We start from the raw sequence: 16,621 nt of genomic DNA, 5'->3' as shown, positions 1-16,621 counted from the left end.
GCACTGGTGGTGTCCAGATGCCACAGCTTAATCAACTTTAGGAGATGGTCCTTGCGCTTGTTGGATGTTCTTGGGCACCCTGAAGCCTTCTTCACAACTATTACACCTCTCTTTGGCCCTTATTCTGATCGGTGCGGATATTCCCGCATTCTTACGGAGCGGTCCGCACGCTACGGTGTTTTGCCGCATGCGGCCATCGTCCGTAGAAACGCCCACGTGTCCTCCGCATTCGGACGGACTCACTCTTTAAGAACAGGGCGTGTTTACGGACGACATACAAACCATGCGTGTGCGGGAGAAACACTCCGATTCGGCACGGTATTACAGAGTATTACAGAGTATGCTCGGGAATACCGCATCCGAACGGGAGCCAAGCGGTGCTACCGCACGTAAGCGGAGTATTTACGCCAAACAACCCACTATTAAGTATCTTCTGCAAGACATCACATGACCCACTTATTCAATTACCTATCCTCATAAAAAACTGCTTATTTGGAATTGGAATCAATTAGATGCCAATATATCCTTACAAGCATGCCTAACACATGCATTGCACACATTAACCCTTACAGCAATTGAAGTGCAATGGTTTCAATTAAAGCACTGACAAGCGGCCTATTAGTGAGTAATGAGTAAAGGAGTAGATTCTATTGGGTTCAGGTGTTAATGCTTGTAGTCATTAGGCGTACGTTCGCCTACCGCATGAACGAGTGGTGTCCGCAAAGCAATAGTACACTTGTGGACACCGCACATTTCTTCCCCTTTTGATCGCGTGCATTCGGAGTGCTATCCGAATGTACGCCCCCCAACATAAGTGTACTCCCCCGTGTCCGCCCATGTTTCCGCCCCGTTTTGCCCACTTTGAAACTACGCCCATGTGACATTCCGCATGACGCCCATAATACGCCCATATTTCCCGACTGATTGCGGGGAACAGTTTTGTACGGGATTTGGCCGAACTGGTACGGAGTCAAGGCGTGGCACATGCGCGTTGCGTTCTCCACGCATGCGCAGACGCCGAAAAGACACGATCCGTAAGAATGCGGTAAAGTCCGCGTCAATCAGAATAAGGGCCTTTATGACGTTTTTTTTGATGATTCCATAAATGATTGATTGAGGTGCAATCCATACTTGCCTACCTGACCCTCTCCATGCGGGAGAAAATGCTCTGTTCCTGGACTTCCTTGGTAATGTATGATTGCCATAACCTGTGGTGAAACACCTTTACCTAGCTCCCCACAGGTGATGGCAATCATACATTACCAGGGAAGTCCAGAGCATTTTCTCCCGCATGGAGAGGGTCAGGTAGGCAAGTATGGTGCAATCTTATTAGCACCAATATCCTTGACTGTGAAGCCCTTTGTGTGCAAAGCAATGAAGACTGCATGGGTTTCCTTGTAGGTAATTTTGGTTAACAGAGGAAAAACAATGATTTCAACCTCCACCCTCATTTTAAAGCTTTCTGTCTGTTGTTCTAACTCAGTCAGCATTACAGAGCGATCTCCAGCCTGGTCCTCATCAGCACACTCACTTGTGTCAATGAGAGAATCACTGACATGATTTCAGCTGGTCCTTTCTGTGGCAGGGCTGAAAAGCAGTGGAAAAGTTGTTTTTGGGATTAATTGCTATGACAATGATCACTAATCATGACATTCTGGAGTATATGCAAATTGCATCATAAACACTAAGGCAGCAGAAATGAATAAAACATTGAAAAAATTCTGTTTTTGCGCACCCGATGATTTTTTGGCATAAATAAATACCTGCCGCAGTGTTCACCTAGAATTTCAAATTTTCACTTTGTAACAAACTGACAACTGTTTTATTGTGTATTGTTACATTGAAAATGTATTTAGAATGTGACTATAGTTTGTGACTATAGCCAGGGAGCTTTATCAATGAATGCGTGAGGTCATTACTGATCTGTTGGAGCCATCATAAAGCCACAAAGTTTTTGTTTTTATAAATGTATGTAACAAGAACCTAGTACATTATGATTTTTATTGTTGTTTTAGGCAAACCGATTGTATAACGAACTTGCCATAGACCCCATCAAAGTAGAGACCTTATTGCAGCTGGGATGTTCTGCTCAGGAGGCTCGCCTGGCACTGAGAGCATGTGATGGCAACGTGGAACACGCTGCAAATCATATTGCATGTAAACGAGAGGTACAACAAAACCTTCAGATAAACTCCCTGTAAGCGCTCCTAATTACAGCCAGGTGCTGAGCGAATCGGATACTGCTGAGAAATGGAAATTGCTGTTCTATAGATAAAGTCAGATAAGTACTTCTAAATGGGAAAAAATGCAACCTGTGATGTATTAAAGGGCTGATAGTCATACAATATTTTCTAGAATTATTAGCTAACATGAAAATGTCTTTTTGTTCTTTTCTTGACCATTTAGATGGGACTAACGCTAAAATATTCTATACCTTGAGATAGTAATTAATGTGGCAGAACTGCCTCCATATTGAAATACAAACAAAGCATTCAAATATATTTTTAGCTGTCAATGAGAAAGCTGCACTATTGTCCTAAAGAGTCAGGTCTGCTTTGGCTAATCCAGAAATAACAATTAGATCTGAAAAAACTTTATAATATAGTATACAGGTTGAGTATCCCTTATCCGAAATGCTCGGGACCACAAGCATTTTGGATAAGGGATTTTTCAGTTTTTTGGATTTTTCTTGGAACATACTTACCTGGTCCCCTGTGATGCTCCGGTGGTTCCCCTGCATCCACGGTGGTCTTCAGGATCCTCTTCAGCGGTCGCAGGGGTACATTGCGCGAGTTTGCAGGCACGCTGGTGATGTCACAGGCGCTCGCACAATGCACCCTTGGGACCGGAGATGCCGCTGAAGAGGAGCCTGAAGACCGCCGTGGGCGCCGGGGTACGTGGTAAGTAACATACAAGGGGCGGGGGAACAAAAACAACAACAACAAAAATATTCTGAAAAAACACGGTTTTTGGAATATTTTGGTTTGGATATTCGGATACGGGATACTCAACCTGTACTAGCGACCCGCCTCGCCTGCACACTGGACCAATTTTGAAGTTTACAGCCATCGGCACAGGGTTTACATCAAATGTTCTGGGCAGTTTGGATAATAAATATCAATCTCTCCATAGTATGAAATAAAGTCTACGATTGTGATATATCTTTAAAGGTTTAGGCAGCATAAGCCGATAAAGTGCCCAGACGGATGTTTTTCTATTGACTTGCTTCACTAAAATAGATACTGCTCAGCTCCCTTTTGCAATAGATTAGTGTTTCATGCGCCTAAACCTTTCTTGACAAATGCTCTAGAAAATTATAAATAGCACATAAACAAATTCCATCCAGTGCTTTTCCAGATTAGCCCAAACAAACAGATAAACCTCTGTTGCAGACTTTATTTTCTATAGAGACAATTTCACTACTCTAAGTCATGCTGTTACCCAAACGTTTTCTATTCTCAGTAAAAGTCATTCATGTTACGCTCAGAGGGTTGGATCCTTGACTGTTTCAGATCGGATGTAGGTGACTTAAAAGTGACTGGCTCAGATTAATTCCAGCTCTGAGATGAAGGGGTCTTTAACTAATACCAGGTGTTTGACAGAGACCCAGAACAAGGGCACTGGCTCTAACGCCCTGGGGATTTCGTTAGAGACCCTAGGGAGTTTGTGCTTTGCTGCACCTGAAAAGCAGGTTGCGGCCCCCTGACTGGGTCACCCAGTACTAGCACTTAATGGAGTCTGTGGAGTTAGAGACAGGAGACCAGGATTGTGGTTACTAATGCCCCTTTCCCACTGCAGGCTTTACACGGTAAAATGCCGTTTTTTTAGCCTTTTTAAACGGCTAGAGCTGCAGTGGGAAAGCTCCAGGTTGCTTTACACGGGTAACAAATACCGGTATTTGTTAACCGGGTAAAAAGCAGTGTTTTTACCGTGTAAGAGCCGTTTTTTCGGCAGTGGGAAAGGGGTAGCCCTTTACCCGTTAAAAAAAAAACCGGCATGGGGTCCCCCCCCACTGCCGTAACCAGCACCAGGCTGAAGGAGCCGGGGCTGGTATTAAAAAAATCAGGAAACCCGACAAATAGGGGTTCCCTGATTTTTTACAACCAGCCCCAGGCTCCAGGTCCGGGGCTGGTTCCCAAAATACGGGGGACAAAATGACTAGGGGTCCCCCGTATTTTAAGAACCAGCCCCAGGCACAACCAGCCAGCAGGGTAATGCCACAGCCGGGGGACACTTATTATATAAGTTCCCGCGGCCAAAGCATTAACCCTACCGACCAGTCAGCCTGGCCAGGGGCCCTGGGGGAGTGGGGACCCCCCCAATAAAGGGGTCCCCCCCCTCCAGGACTTACCTGACCAGGCTGAAGCCTGGTGCTGTCCTCGATGCCCCTGGGCGGTGGGCATCGAGCTGATGGTATGGTGTAAAAAATAGAATAAAAACCATTGTCTTTTACTGGTGAACTATGAGTCCCAGCAAGCCTCCCCCGCAAGCTGAGACTTGAAGAACCACAAGTCCCAGCCTGCGGGGCATTAAAGGGCCCGCTGGGTCTTGTAGTTCCACAGTAAAAGAAAGAGTTAAATAAACACACTGACACACGTGAAAAATAAAAGTTTAATACATACATAACACATACATACTGATACTTACCTATCTTGAGCCCGTAGGTAGCCCTGGTCCTGATGTCCTGGTCCGTGTCGGCGTCTGTATCCATGTCGGCATCCCTGTCGGCGACGGCGTCGGCGGTCCGGAGTCCGAAGAAATCCATTTGGGAAGCTGTGGAAGGAAACCATACTCACCTGTCCCAGCGCGACGTAGTCCAGGTAAGTGTCTTGGCAAAAAAACAAACCGAACACCCGAACCAAGCGGACAGCTGAGAGCCGCACGGTGTTTGTTTACATCGTGCGGCTCCGCCTCCCGAATGCCGCTATTGGCCGCCTTGCGGCCTAGCGGCTCCTGATTGGCCGCAAAGCGGCCAATAGCGGCATTCGGGAGGCGGAGCCGCACGATGTAAACACTGTGCGTCTCTCTGTCCGGCTGGATTCGGGTGTTCGGTTTGTTTTTTTGCCAAGACACTTACCTGGACTACGTCGCGCTGGGACAGGTGAGTATGGTTTCCTTCCACAGTTTCCCAAATGGATTTCTTCGGACTCCGGACCGCCGTCGCCGACAGGGATGCCGACATGGATACAGACGCCGACTCATAGTTCACCAGTAAAAGACAATGGTTTTTATTCTATTTTTTACACCATACCATCAGCTCGATGCCCACCGCCCAGGGGCATCGAGGACAGCACCAGGCTTCAGCCTGGTCAGGTAAGTCCTGGAGGGGGGGGACCCCTTTATTGGGGGGGTCCCCACTCCCCCAGGGCCCCTGGCCAGGCTGACTGGTCGGTAGGGTTAATGCTTTGGCCGCGGGAACTTATATAATAAGTGTCCCCCGGCTGTGGCATTACCCTGCTGGCTGGTTGTGCCTGGGGCTGGTTCTTAAAATACGGGGGACCCCTAGTCATTTTGTCCCCCGTATTTTGGGAACCAGCCCCGGACCTGGAGCCTGGGGCTGGTTGTAAAAAATCAGGGAACCCCTATTTGTCGGGTTTCCTGATTTTTTATTACCAGCCCCGGCTCTTTCAGCCTGGTGCTGGTTACGGCAGTGGGGAAGACCCCACGCCGTTTTTTTTTTTTTAATTCTACCCCCCCCCCCCCTATCTTAACACTGCTTAAACGGGTTTTTAAACAGGTAAGTGTGAATGTGACAAAAACAGCTTTTAAACGGTAATTTACCGTTTAAAAGCTGCAGTGGGAAAGAGTCTTTATGGCTCTTACCCGTTTAAAGACCCGTTTAAAAAAAACGGGTCATTACCCGTGTAGGCAGTGGGAAAGCAGCATGATATAGAGATATGGAAATAGGAATGTCAGACAAGAAGAGTTGATGCAATATCAGACTGGAATCAATGGCCATTGCGCAGGGCAGTGATGGCTAACCTTGACGCTCCAGCTGTTGTTGACCTACACATCCCAGCATGCCCTGCTACAGTTTTTCTATTTGGCCCTGCTAAAACTGATGCAGGGCATGCTGGGGATGTGTAGTTCAACAACAGCTGGAGGATCAAGGTTAGCCATCACTGGCGTCGGGTATCGGGCTCGAATGCATGGCGCTGGGTTATTGTCTGGAACCGATAATGGAGCCAGCAGCAAGGTGGTAAATGCATCAAGAGTCTCTAAACTGGGTAATAGTAGGAGCTCACTGGGAAGCACTGGACATTTTTGATCTGAGCTCAGGCTCATTTCAAGTTCTGTTAAACTAAGGGATCTTCCAGATACATGATGAATTCTATTATTGAGGCTTCAGTGGTCCTGTAATCCAGTGGCAGCAGTGACGGTGATTCATCTCTCTCAGTTCTTCCTACAACACCATGAGCCAGTACCTCCCTTTGTGAATGGAAATCTCAGTAGAAATACAATGACACGTTATTCCTATGAGATCGTCACTAGGTCAACCCTATTTAGGTCGACATGCATTGGGTTGACCACTGAAGGTTGACCTGGCCAAAGCCAACAGGGTTGGAAGGTAGACACAAGCATTAGGTCGACACTGGTAAGGTCAACATGAGTTTATGGTCAAGCCATTGCACGTCGTCCTAAATTGTGTCAATCCATTGACCCAGACCCATTCCTATTTCCTATGCCGGTAACTGCACACACGCAATCTGTCGGCGTACAGCTAGAAGGGAATATTGCTCGTTTGCTTTTGTTGCACTGATCATGTTACATGAAAAGTCGCTTTTTCTTTTGTAGGAAAAAGCAAAGATTAAAAAAGAAGAGCGAGAAAAGAGGAAGAGGAGGCTGGACAAGATCAATACTCTGAGAGGGATGGGCTACTCTGAGACCGCTGCGGCGGAAGCCCTAAGTCAGGCTGGGGGTAACATTGACCGCGCAGTACAGGTGCGTTCTATTCTCCCCTGTTATGACGTTTCCTGTTTCCATGTAAAACATGGACTTTATCCACAACATGTATTGTTGTTCATAAGTTATGAAATCACCTATTTGAAGCCAAGTTCATTAAGTGGTTTACAAAATGTTTTTTTGGCAGAACTATATGAGTCAAGAGGTCAGATAAGCCAGAAATGCCGGTCACTGGTTCTTTCCTGCCGCTCGCTGTAATTATTTTCTTACACTAAAAACAAATATCTTTATTGCAAGCATAACCATTTCTATCTATCTATTTATCTATCTATCTATCTCTCTATCGATACTAATACTAGTGATTATTGGAGGATTGTGTGACAATTCGGTAATTTACTCAGTAGGGGAGTTAGGGGGTTATTCTGGTTGTTTCACAAGGCTGCAAATTTGCAGCCTTGTGAGTCTACCAGATGCCGCCCTGCGAATGCCGATACGCATGCACCCCCCCCCCTCATACGCTGCATACGCTCGCACGGGCTGTGGATGGATGTTTTACATCCAGTGATATCAGCCGCCCGCCCCCAGTGCCCAAGTGTCACCGGGCAATTTCTATGGGAATGCTCAGCATTTTCATAGGAACTCCCATCAAACGCTGGGCGTTCCCATAGGAGTGACTATTTGCCCCAGGCCCGCAATCTTGGTTGCTTGCACCTGGTGAACAGTCTTCGCCGTGGCCGGACACTGCACATGTGCGGAAATGCTTCTGCGCATACGCATAACATTGGTCCCCGTGCGAACGGACCAGAATAAGGTCCTTAGTTTGGGCACTTTAAACAGAGTCACACACAGTTTTTCAGGTAAATGAAACACATGGAACTTTATTGGCAGCATAAATGATACAGAATATTAACAAGCAACACAGCTTGTTAATATCCACCAATATACACCACCATGTAGGGCATTAAGGCACTTCTGTGCAACTCACCATACTGTGCCGCTAGTCTACTTTCAATCTCAGAACTGTCTCTTACTGGTAAGGCACCTCCTGGCCTTCTCAAAGTCCTTGCAGGTTTAGACATGACTCCTACTTACACTGGCTCTTTGACTGGGGTTTGGTTTGACCCTTCGACTGCCGGGATCATGATGGTTAGTATACCGATATCGGAATCCCGGTTGGTGGTATTCTGACAGGGGGGAGTGCAAAAAAGCCCTGGGCTTGGTGGCTTGCTTTGCTTTCTAAAGATTCTATTCTCACTCTTTGAGGGTCATGGGCACCCATGTGAGAGAATAGACCCTGTTGGTCAGAATCGCGACTGTCGGGCAGTTGAACAGTAGGGATTCCGATGTCGGTATACTGACCGTCGGGATCCTGACAGTCAGTGAGTCATCCGACACCCCTTTAACTGCCTCTGCAACCCTCCCTGGGCTGTTTACACAGGCAGCACCCTCAACCTGACTGTCTCTATGGCTTCTGATTGCATGACTTCTACTTTGCTAAGCTGTGTGATCGCTGTATAGAGTGAATTCCTGCGCTATGTAAGCCTTTGATAAGCTTGCGAAAATTTTGCAGCCCTGTGATTAGTTGCAAATCCATTCTCAGCCGTTCACCATCGAATGATTTTTCCACTGTGTGCAGTCTGTGCCTAGGCCAGGACTTACTCGATGGCAGTGATAGAAACAAGCTGTTCAGGTCCAGAGTTGACGTCACACGACTTCCCTGAAAACACCGGGGCATGTCTGCGTTTTCCCTGACACTCCCAGAAAACATCCGGTTACCAGTCCTAAACACCAGCTTCATGTCAATCACCTTGAAGACCGCCTGCAATGAAAAATAAAAAAATAGCAGGCTTTTGTCGCAGGATGGCCTCGTGCACGCGTACTACGGGACGTCTATCGTTTATCGCCCGGTCTGAATATCCCCTAATTGTGGTCACCCCTAATTTTTGCTCTGTGTGTGGAGATCCCTCCTGCCTCACACAGAATCCATAGCTCATAGCACATGTATCCACTGCATTCACCACTTGGGATCTGGGATGAATGTGATATGTGACCACAATGCTTAAATAAGGATCACAGAGGTTCTACCCTCGCGATAATACAGAATGGGGATTTAAGTTTGCAGACTCCATCAAGGAACCCATTTGTCTGCAAGTCCTGATCTATCAGAATTATAAACATGGCAATGCCTAACACATTAGAATTGAACTTACGTACGCTTCCTGCCTTGAAGCTCACTGGCACACAGGTTTTTAAAGGGGAGAAAGCCACCAAGCCCCCTAGATCTGGGAGTGTCAAGCACTTTTCCTTATTTGATCCTTTTTTTTTTTTTCTCATCTTTTTTGTTTTCACTGACCGACCAGAAACGTTTGTTTCAATGGGTCCGTATTTTGTTACCTTTGTTGTCTTCTAGGTGATTATATACAGATGGAGCAGGCTCCATCTTTGCAGGGGCTGGCGATTCCATTGCCAGCCCCCGGCAGCGGCCAGCTCTCGCCAGGGGCGTGAGCGCACGAGACGCTTTCGCGCACCCCATGGCTATGGAGCTGGCTCTGCAGCCCTGCCGTCCCCCCATCCCTGCCCGTCTCCCTGAAGAGGAAATGGGAATGATGGCACCATCCTGAAACTGGGACGCGCGTGCGTGCGTGTGAGACGCACGCGCGTCCCAGTCAGATGGAACGTCTCTGTGCCAACGATCGCCAGCGCAGGCACGGTGGCGATCACCGGCCAAGGATCAGAGGCGCTCCATCTGTATACATCCAAAGTTGTCAGCCTTGAACACTCATACACACAGATTTACTCCAGCAAAGGGCTTTATAGAGGTATTGGCTTAAAGTCGCAGATGGGGGACTGTGTCTGCACCCATTTCTGATTTAGGCTCATTAACTCTTAATTACACCAGCATTCTCCTACTAACATTGCATTTGACTGTATAAAGTGGCCCCTAGCTTTTAAAACATCACAGCCCTGCCATCCTATTACAGCAAGTACAGCGCTGCCTGCATTCATGTGGATATGTTGTTGAAGTGTGATTCCAGCTACAATAAGAGCAATGTTATATAACACACATGGCTCCTGACCTATGCACAGCAGACGGCATCCAGCGCTGGTGAGTTGTGGAGTGTGGGAAGATGAGCACAGAAGGGAAGACTTATTTCACTGGCTGGGGAGTATTGTTTAATCCCCATGGCATCTTTGCTGCTGAGAATCAGCTCACGAACGTAACAGAACATAAAAGTCTGTTTATTGTCGCTAACTCTTGTTAGTGCAGAATGTAAGAACTAATAGCAGAGTGGGAAGCGTAGCGCACATTAAGGCAGACATCACTACTGATTCATTGTCACTAATAGTAGCTTTGTGTATCTTCCAAATGTTTAGTATTGAATTAGTATCTGACCTTTGTCAGAGGACTGATTGAAGAATCCACGCCCTTTCCTCCCTGCCTCGCTGTCTCAGAGCACTGACCGTCTTCTTTTTAATCTTTTAAAAGTATCTCATAACTCATCCCCCCCCCCCCCCCGCCTGTATTTGCTAATGGTCTTAAAGCATGTTTCCATCTGTTTTTAATATGATAAATCATTAGCAGGGCCTCTATTTCATAGAAGCCCACTGCAGCATCCTATGTCTGCTTAGTTTTATTTCTAGGATACTCTAGAGAAGTACAGTACAGCGCTGGCAGCAAATGTTTTTAGCCGATATTGTTTTGAAACTTCTGACCAAAGCTTTACAGGTTGTATTACCATGGGAGGTACAGAGGACATCGGTATAGAGATTAGCAAGTGGGTAATTAAAGTGATAGTGATAAAGATCATCTTTAGTGCGGTCTGTAGCCAAATGGCAGTAGCCCCAGGACCCAATGCAATGCTGCCTGACATTGGGCAGCATCTCATCTCCAATAGAAACCTATGGGGTTGTGGCTAGCAGCGGGGCAGGAGGGCTCACAGCAGGGATCTGAGATTTCTGCTTCGGTCCCTCCTACATACATTCGGGTGATACTAACGGTGGCTAAGCAAATATTACATAATAAATGGGCCCCTAGTCTCAAACTTCATAAAAATAAAAAGCTGGTAGCGGTCTGCAGAATTTTCGCAATTCAGTCACAGATTTGCATAGAGCGTCTTCTTTGTCTGAATGGCGTCTAACTACTCTCAGTCACCTGCAACTTCGCAGATATCCGATCAGGTCTGAATCAGACTCTTAAAATGGCATTTACAATATTTAAGGATCATTAAAATAACAAATAGGGGTATCTTAGTAGCTCATGTAATGAACAGTACACTACAAAATCATGTTCAGGTTGTTATGCCCTCCATTCAGTGAAACCTCTGTGTTTTCGCTGGCTGCAGATGTCAAAAAAGGGGCAGCTTTAAGGGATTTGGTTTCGCCTGCCTGAGGCAGATGAAACCAAATCCCTGATCAGCTGCAGCTTGCGGGTGATTGGTTACCCACCGCGTCCTATCCATCACTTCAGTCCTTTAGCTACTGAAGACTTTTGCAGCCAGAAAGATGGCACTATGTGAAAATGTTCAACTGGCTAATTAAGAGCAGGAGGTCCTCATCAGTCAGTGACCATCTGGACACAATTATTGAGTTGATATCTTCTGACCCCCTCATCATGGGAGGTCAGAAACTTGGAGGAAGTACACTTCCCTCTCTGTACCTCACCAGCTGTATCCTCACAGTATATACATATGCAAAGCTGATCTGTCTATAGCAGCTCTGTGGTTTTCTATGTCAGTCTAAATATAAAATACTGACATTACTGGGTGCATGTAGAATTTATGTATCAAGTGATGTAAAAAACGTATGTATATAAAATCCATGGTACGTTGCTTATGTTAGCCATTGATTTAGCGAGAAGATACTATCTAAGAAAAACATTGACTAGTCATGAGAACGATAGTAAAGGATCTATATGAAGCTGGAAGCCTGCAAGCAATGGTCTGACCTGTAACCGCCTCAGCCATTGGATTGCTGTTTGGTACTGTAGCCATGGTACCTGATTTCCGCTAATACTGATGGGAATACTTTAGCCTCTTGGAGATTACGCTCTAGATGTATCTGATATATTGATAACGTACAAGGGGTTTCCTTTTGGACATAAAGTTGGAATGCTTACACTATGGACTATATAAAACTACTGCTAATAATGTATCGTATTTATTATTCTAAAATTGGATTCTGGAAAAAGTTATTTTATTGTGTTTATATGATAACCTAATCACTTGTTACATGCATGGCTTGCCCCGGTTCCACTACACATGTGGCAGCCACGATGACAGGAGAGGACTCTGGATGTGGTGCATTTGTAATGTTGAAGGGGATACAATGGGGATGCTGATGTGACCCAGCAGATGCCTGGTCTGTTGCTCATCTGAAAGCCCATGAATGGGTGCATATAGAACACATTCCTCACCATTGCTATCTTTTTCCAGAAGTGGTCACCCAACAGTCACTCCCAGAGCAAGGTGCACAGTACTCACACACAGCGTGAGCCTTGGGGGCTTATGGTTTGGTTAATGTAAGTGTTCATTAAGGATAAGAAGACTTCTACTTTCTCATCATTTCTCCATGCAACATGAGCTCACCACATTGGATCATGGACCTGTGTCCTGATGCCATAATTAACACAAGACATCTCCAAAATAACTTGAGAAAAGTAGTTTATGTAAAGAAAACTGGGGCAGATGTATTAAGCCTGGCGAAGAGACAAAGTGGAGATAAAGTGAAAGGAGATAACGCACCAGCCAATCAGCTGTGTTTGAAATAAGATAGTTGGGAGTTGATTGGCTGGTGTGTTAACTCCTTCCACTTTATCTCCACTTCTCCAGGCTTAATACATCTGCCCCAATGTTCCAAGTAAACATCAGATGTATGGGCTTGATCCACAAGTACAGGGTTAATTAATGTGGTTGCTGCTGAATTAAACACAAACTCTGGTTGTAAAAGTTCATACTTTTCCAGGTATGGCTGTGGGCAATGAAGTACAGATGTAGCCACGCTTAAATTTGCCACTTTGTGTCACAAAAAGTGTGCTCACGAATGGTTCCATGTGTCTACGAAGGCGCACAGCCATAAGCAATGCAAGGAGCAGTCACCGAGTGCAAATAGTCACAGCCTCATCAGATCATGCAGCAGAACATTTGCTCACACATCACAGCAACAACAAGCATGACTGCATCTGTAGTTTGGTTGTAGATTCTTTTTATCAGTCATTAGGCCTCTGTTAACATAAGGTCATATTGAGGCCAGATTCAGGATTCAGTGGAATGAATGTGGCACACACACAGCAGCTGGGTCGTTGGATGAAGCTGCTGTGTGTTAATATGCAAATGGTGGGAGGAGTCTTGTGTAAACAAACCCCTCCTACTGGCTTCTGTAAACTGTTGCTTTAACCAGTGTGGAATCATCAGCCACTTAATAATACTCAGGATACGCAGGATTGTCATGTTTCCAAAGATGCAGACCCTGCCCAAGATATGCCTACAAAACTGGGACAGTATGCCCCATTTTTTACACCAGTCCCAATTGCCCAAATGGCCGGGGCAGGTCAGTTGTGGGAGAACTGCAAATATCAATGCTCGTAAAAAATGAATGAGTCCTGTAAATGTGCAGTCCTCCTGCCATAGGAGTAGTACATCAGGCTTAAGTACAACCATTAACCAGACCCGTCATTTCATTGGTGATGGAAGTACTGTATACCCAGTGCGACAGCTATATGTCAAATATCTCTATTTGATGGGTCTTATTTATGGTGTCCAGTATCACTAATGTATAAGAGGTATAAAATGTCAATATGTTATTGGTCCGTTTTGTGGAATTTAATTTGTAATTTGTATGAAATTTAAAATACTGCATTTTCTCCTCTTAGATTCTCCTTGATAATCCAGAGTTGTTAATCCCACATGATAATCCATCTAACAGTGGTTCTTCTAGTGTTCCTCAAGAGAATATTGATCAAGTAGGTTCCGTTTTTGATGTTTTATGTTGATGCTATGTTTTTTTTAGTTCTTAATATTAACCCCCATTTTCACAGCCACACAAGCAACTTTTTGTTAAAGTGGACCAATCATACCAAAATAGGGGCTATTCAATCCCTATTCAATGCTGCAGTTTCTGAAAGCATTGAAGGAAGTTTCCAACAAAACAGATCCCACTTTAAAACAAGTCATATCTGTTTTGTCGGAAACAACCAGTGGCGTAACTATACCCCTGTGGTCGCGTGGAGGCGCTGATTAAGTGTGGGGGTCTGCGGGGCTATCATGCGCTGCACTGCTGCTGGGGCCCCTCTGTTTGCCGCTGCCCCCGGGACCCGCAGATCTACTTGTCTCTGTCCCGGGCGGCTCTCCTCCATGCAGGCTTGTAAATGAAAATGACCCTCAAAAAATGGCTGCCCCATACAGCGGACACTTTTTGAAGATGCTAGAGGAGGCGTCGGCCTTTAGGGGAGGGGGGCGGCCGAAATTTCCGTCGGGGGGGGGGGGGGTTTCCAAAAACATAGTTTTGCCACAGGAAACAACAGATTGTCGAATCCATGGCCGTTACTGATTATTATATACTAAGGATACTAAGGATATTGACCATCTTTGGATACAAATGTTTAGAAATAAAAACAAAAGTATTATTTTCGAACGGCCCTGCACAATTTTTACTAATGAAATGGAACAAGATAAGATGTAAGATAGGTATCTGTAATATCCATTACAAAATATAGTAAAAGTCTTTATTTAGAAATGGTGCTATCAGTGTGACCCTTTCACTGCATGCTACAGAAGAAAGGAACTTGAAGTCTACTAGCTTATATAACTTCCTCCACCTCTGGTCAGGTGGCATATTGGGACCAAGAGTGACTGAATTCATGTTGGGGCAACCTTAGGTTCTAGCTTACTTTAGACATCTAAAAAACTATCTTATGGATGAATTTCCAATTGAATGTGATTTAGCCAAGTCTCATTTGGCCCAAGTGTTGCCACCATTATGCTGCAAATCTAAATAAAGCCTAAGCAGTTTATGGCTATATTTATCTTCTCCACTTTTAATATGACCTCGCCAGACTTCAGTTGATGTTTTCCTCAGTGGGATATGTGAGAACAGACACTATTTATATTAATATTGATGACAGAATTTGTAGATCTGTTCCCCTCATCTCAGGGCAGACCAAGATCACTTGGTGGTCTTGTACATCAGTGCTATGCAGATGAAGCCTTGACAGTTCCTTATTAGATCAGCATCGTCAGTGGTATCCAGCTCATATTCAACTAGCCGCTGCACCCCAGTCTTTTTGAATCTTTCCCTCACTGCATATTGGCCTATCTGCTGTAATTCAGCTACATCCCTGACTGCTGTCTCCATGGAAATGTAACAGGGCCCTGCATAAGCAGGCAATTAATACTGCTTGGCTGTTGTAGAATCCCAGTCACTCGGAGGTAAGTTGGATATGGTGCCCACCCAATATTGTGTGTGACGACATTCACCTGCAGCATTGCAGGCTGAGTGGTACCAGGCAGGAGCCATCCTTTCCCCTATTGCACATGTTAGCAGGGCTCCTGGTATAAAGCCAATTAAATACAGTTGCACTGCAGGGCTCTATTGCAAGAGCAGTGATCACACTTGGATTCTGCTGTGAACCACACAGGTGCTGCTTTAAATGCGGGTGCCCCTTCAGGGATTGGAGCCCGGAGGCTGAAACCTCCATCGCCTCTAAGAGTTACGCCCCTGTGTGTACGCCACACCCAAAGCTGCTGATCATTTGCATCTGCTCATCTTATCAAGGCTGCGAGAAAAATGTAAAAAAATATTTTCCCATAACATAAAATTAGGTGTTATCCTATGATCATTCTAATCACAACACTCATTGACTAGGTTTTACTAGAGATGTGCAGGTCCGGATTTACCCGGTTCTCAAAACGGGATCTTATTGGCTATATGCTGTCACATGTTTTTGCTCGAAAACATGTGATAGCTGGATAGCCAATAAGATCCCGCTTTGAGATCCAGATAAATCCGGACCTGCACATCTCTAGTTTTTACACTGAAAGATAATTGAGCAGTCGAGCAGGTCGTTATTGGTACATTGCTAGAAAACCTGGGACAGATATGAGGATAGGGAGTGATGCATCTGTGTCACTGGTGTGCAGAACTATGGTACAGGCAGACATACATAGTCAAATGCCAATCCAGCAAAAGATTGTAATGCTGGTTGATAAGCACATCACACAGATAGGGTTAAGTAAATCCTTGTAAGTTTCTGGCAGGGAATAAATGCTCTCTCTCCTGATCCAAGCTATCATGTGACATGGTTTTGGGTTGCTAGGCAACTTGTTAAAGTCAGAACATCATTCTACCAAAGTTGTTCATCTCCCTGCACATCTGAAGGTGGTTTAAGCTTAAGAAACGCTGAGATTGCAGGCAGTTGCTGCTTGAGAGACTACTAATAAATATGACAGTAAATACACATAAGCAGGCAATAAATACTGCTTGGCTGTTGCAGAATGAAAGGAAACCAGGAGGGATTAGACCAGGCTTTATCTTTTTCCTTCCCATTTCTGTGCAAATGTATATATATTTATTTTAGTAATCGCTTCCTGAGAATATCTCGGGCTGTTGGCACATCTCTTATCACTCTTATATGAGATGTAACGTGTTGCCCATCACATCTTGGATTACAGTAAGCATACTGTACTGTAGGACCTGTTTGGTTATTTCAATTTGCCACTTCTCT

The 16,621-nt window shown here is 45.3% G+C and overlaps 1 protein-coding gene across 1 annotated transcript in view; it reads left to right on the top strand.

Moving 5' to 3' along the window:
- Nucleotides 1–16,621, top strand: part of NUB1 (negative regulator of ubiquitin like proteins 1) — a 64,554-nt gene that overhangs the window by 42,775 nt on the left and 5,158 nt on the right. Inside the window, exons 11-13 of the mRNA XM_083189065.1 lie at nucleotides 2,016–2,168; nucleotides 6,796–6,942; nucleotides 13,772–13,861. Coding sequence (XP_083045191.1) covers nucleotides 2,016–2,168; nucleotides 6,796–6,942; nucleotides 13,772–13,861 — 390 coding nt within the window. The remainder of the gene's footprint in view (nucleotides 1–2,015; nucleotides 2,169–6,795; nucleotides 6,943–13,771; nucleotides 13,862–16,621) is intronic.

This window comes from Crinia signifera, chromosome 5, assembly GCF_055691185.1.
Source record: "Crinia signifera chromosome 5, ASM5569118v1, whole genome shotgun sequence".
NCBI classification, from domain to species: Eukaryota; Metazoa; Chordata; class Amphibia; order Anura; family Myobatrachidae; genus Crinia; species Crinia signifera.
This window is presented reverse-complemented; position numbering and strand designations above follow the sequence as displayed.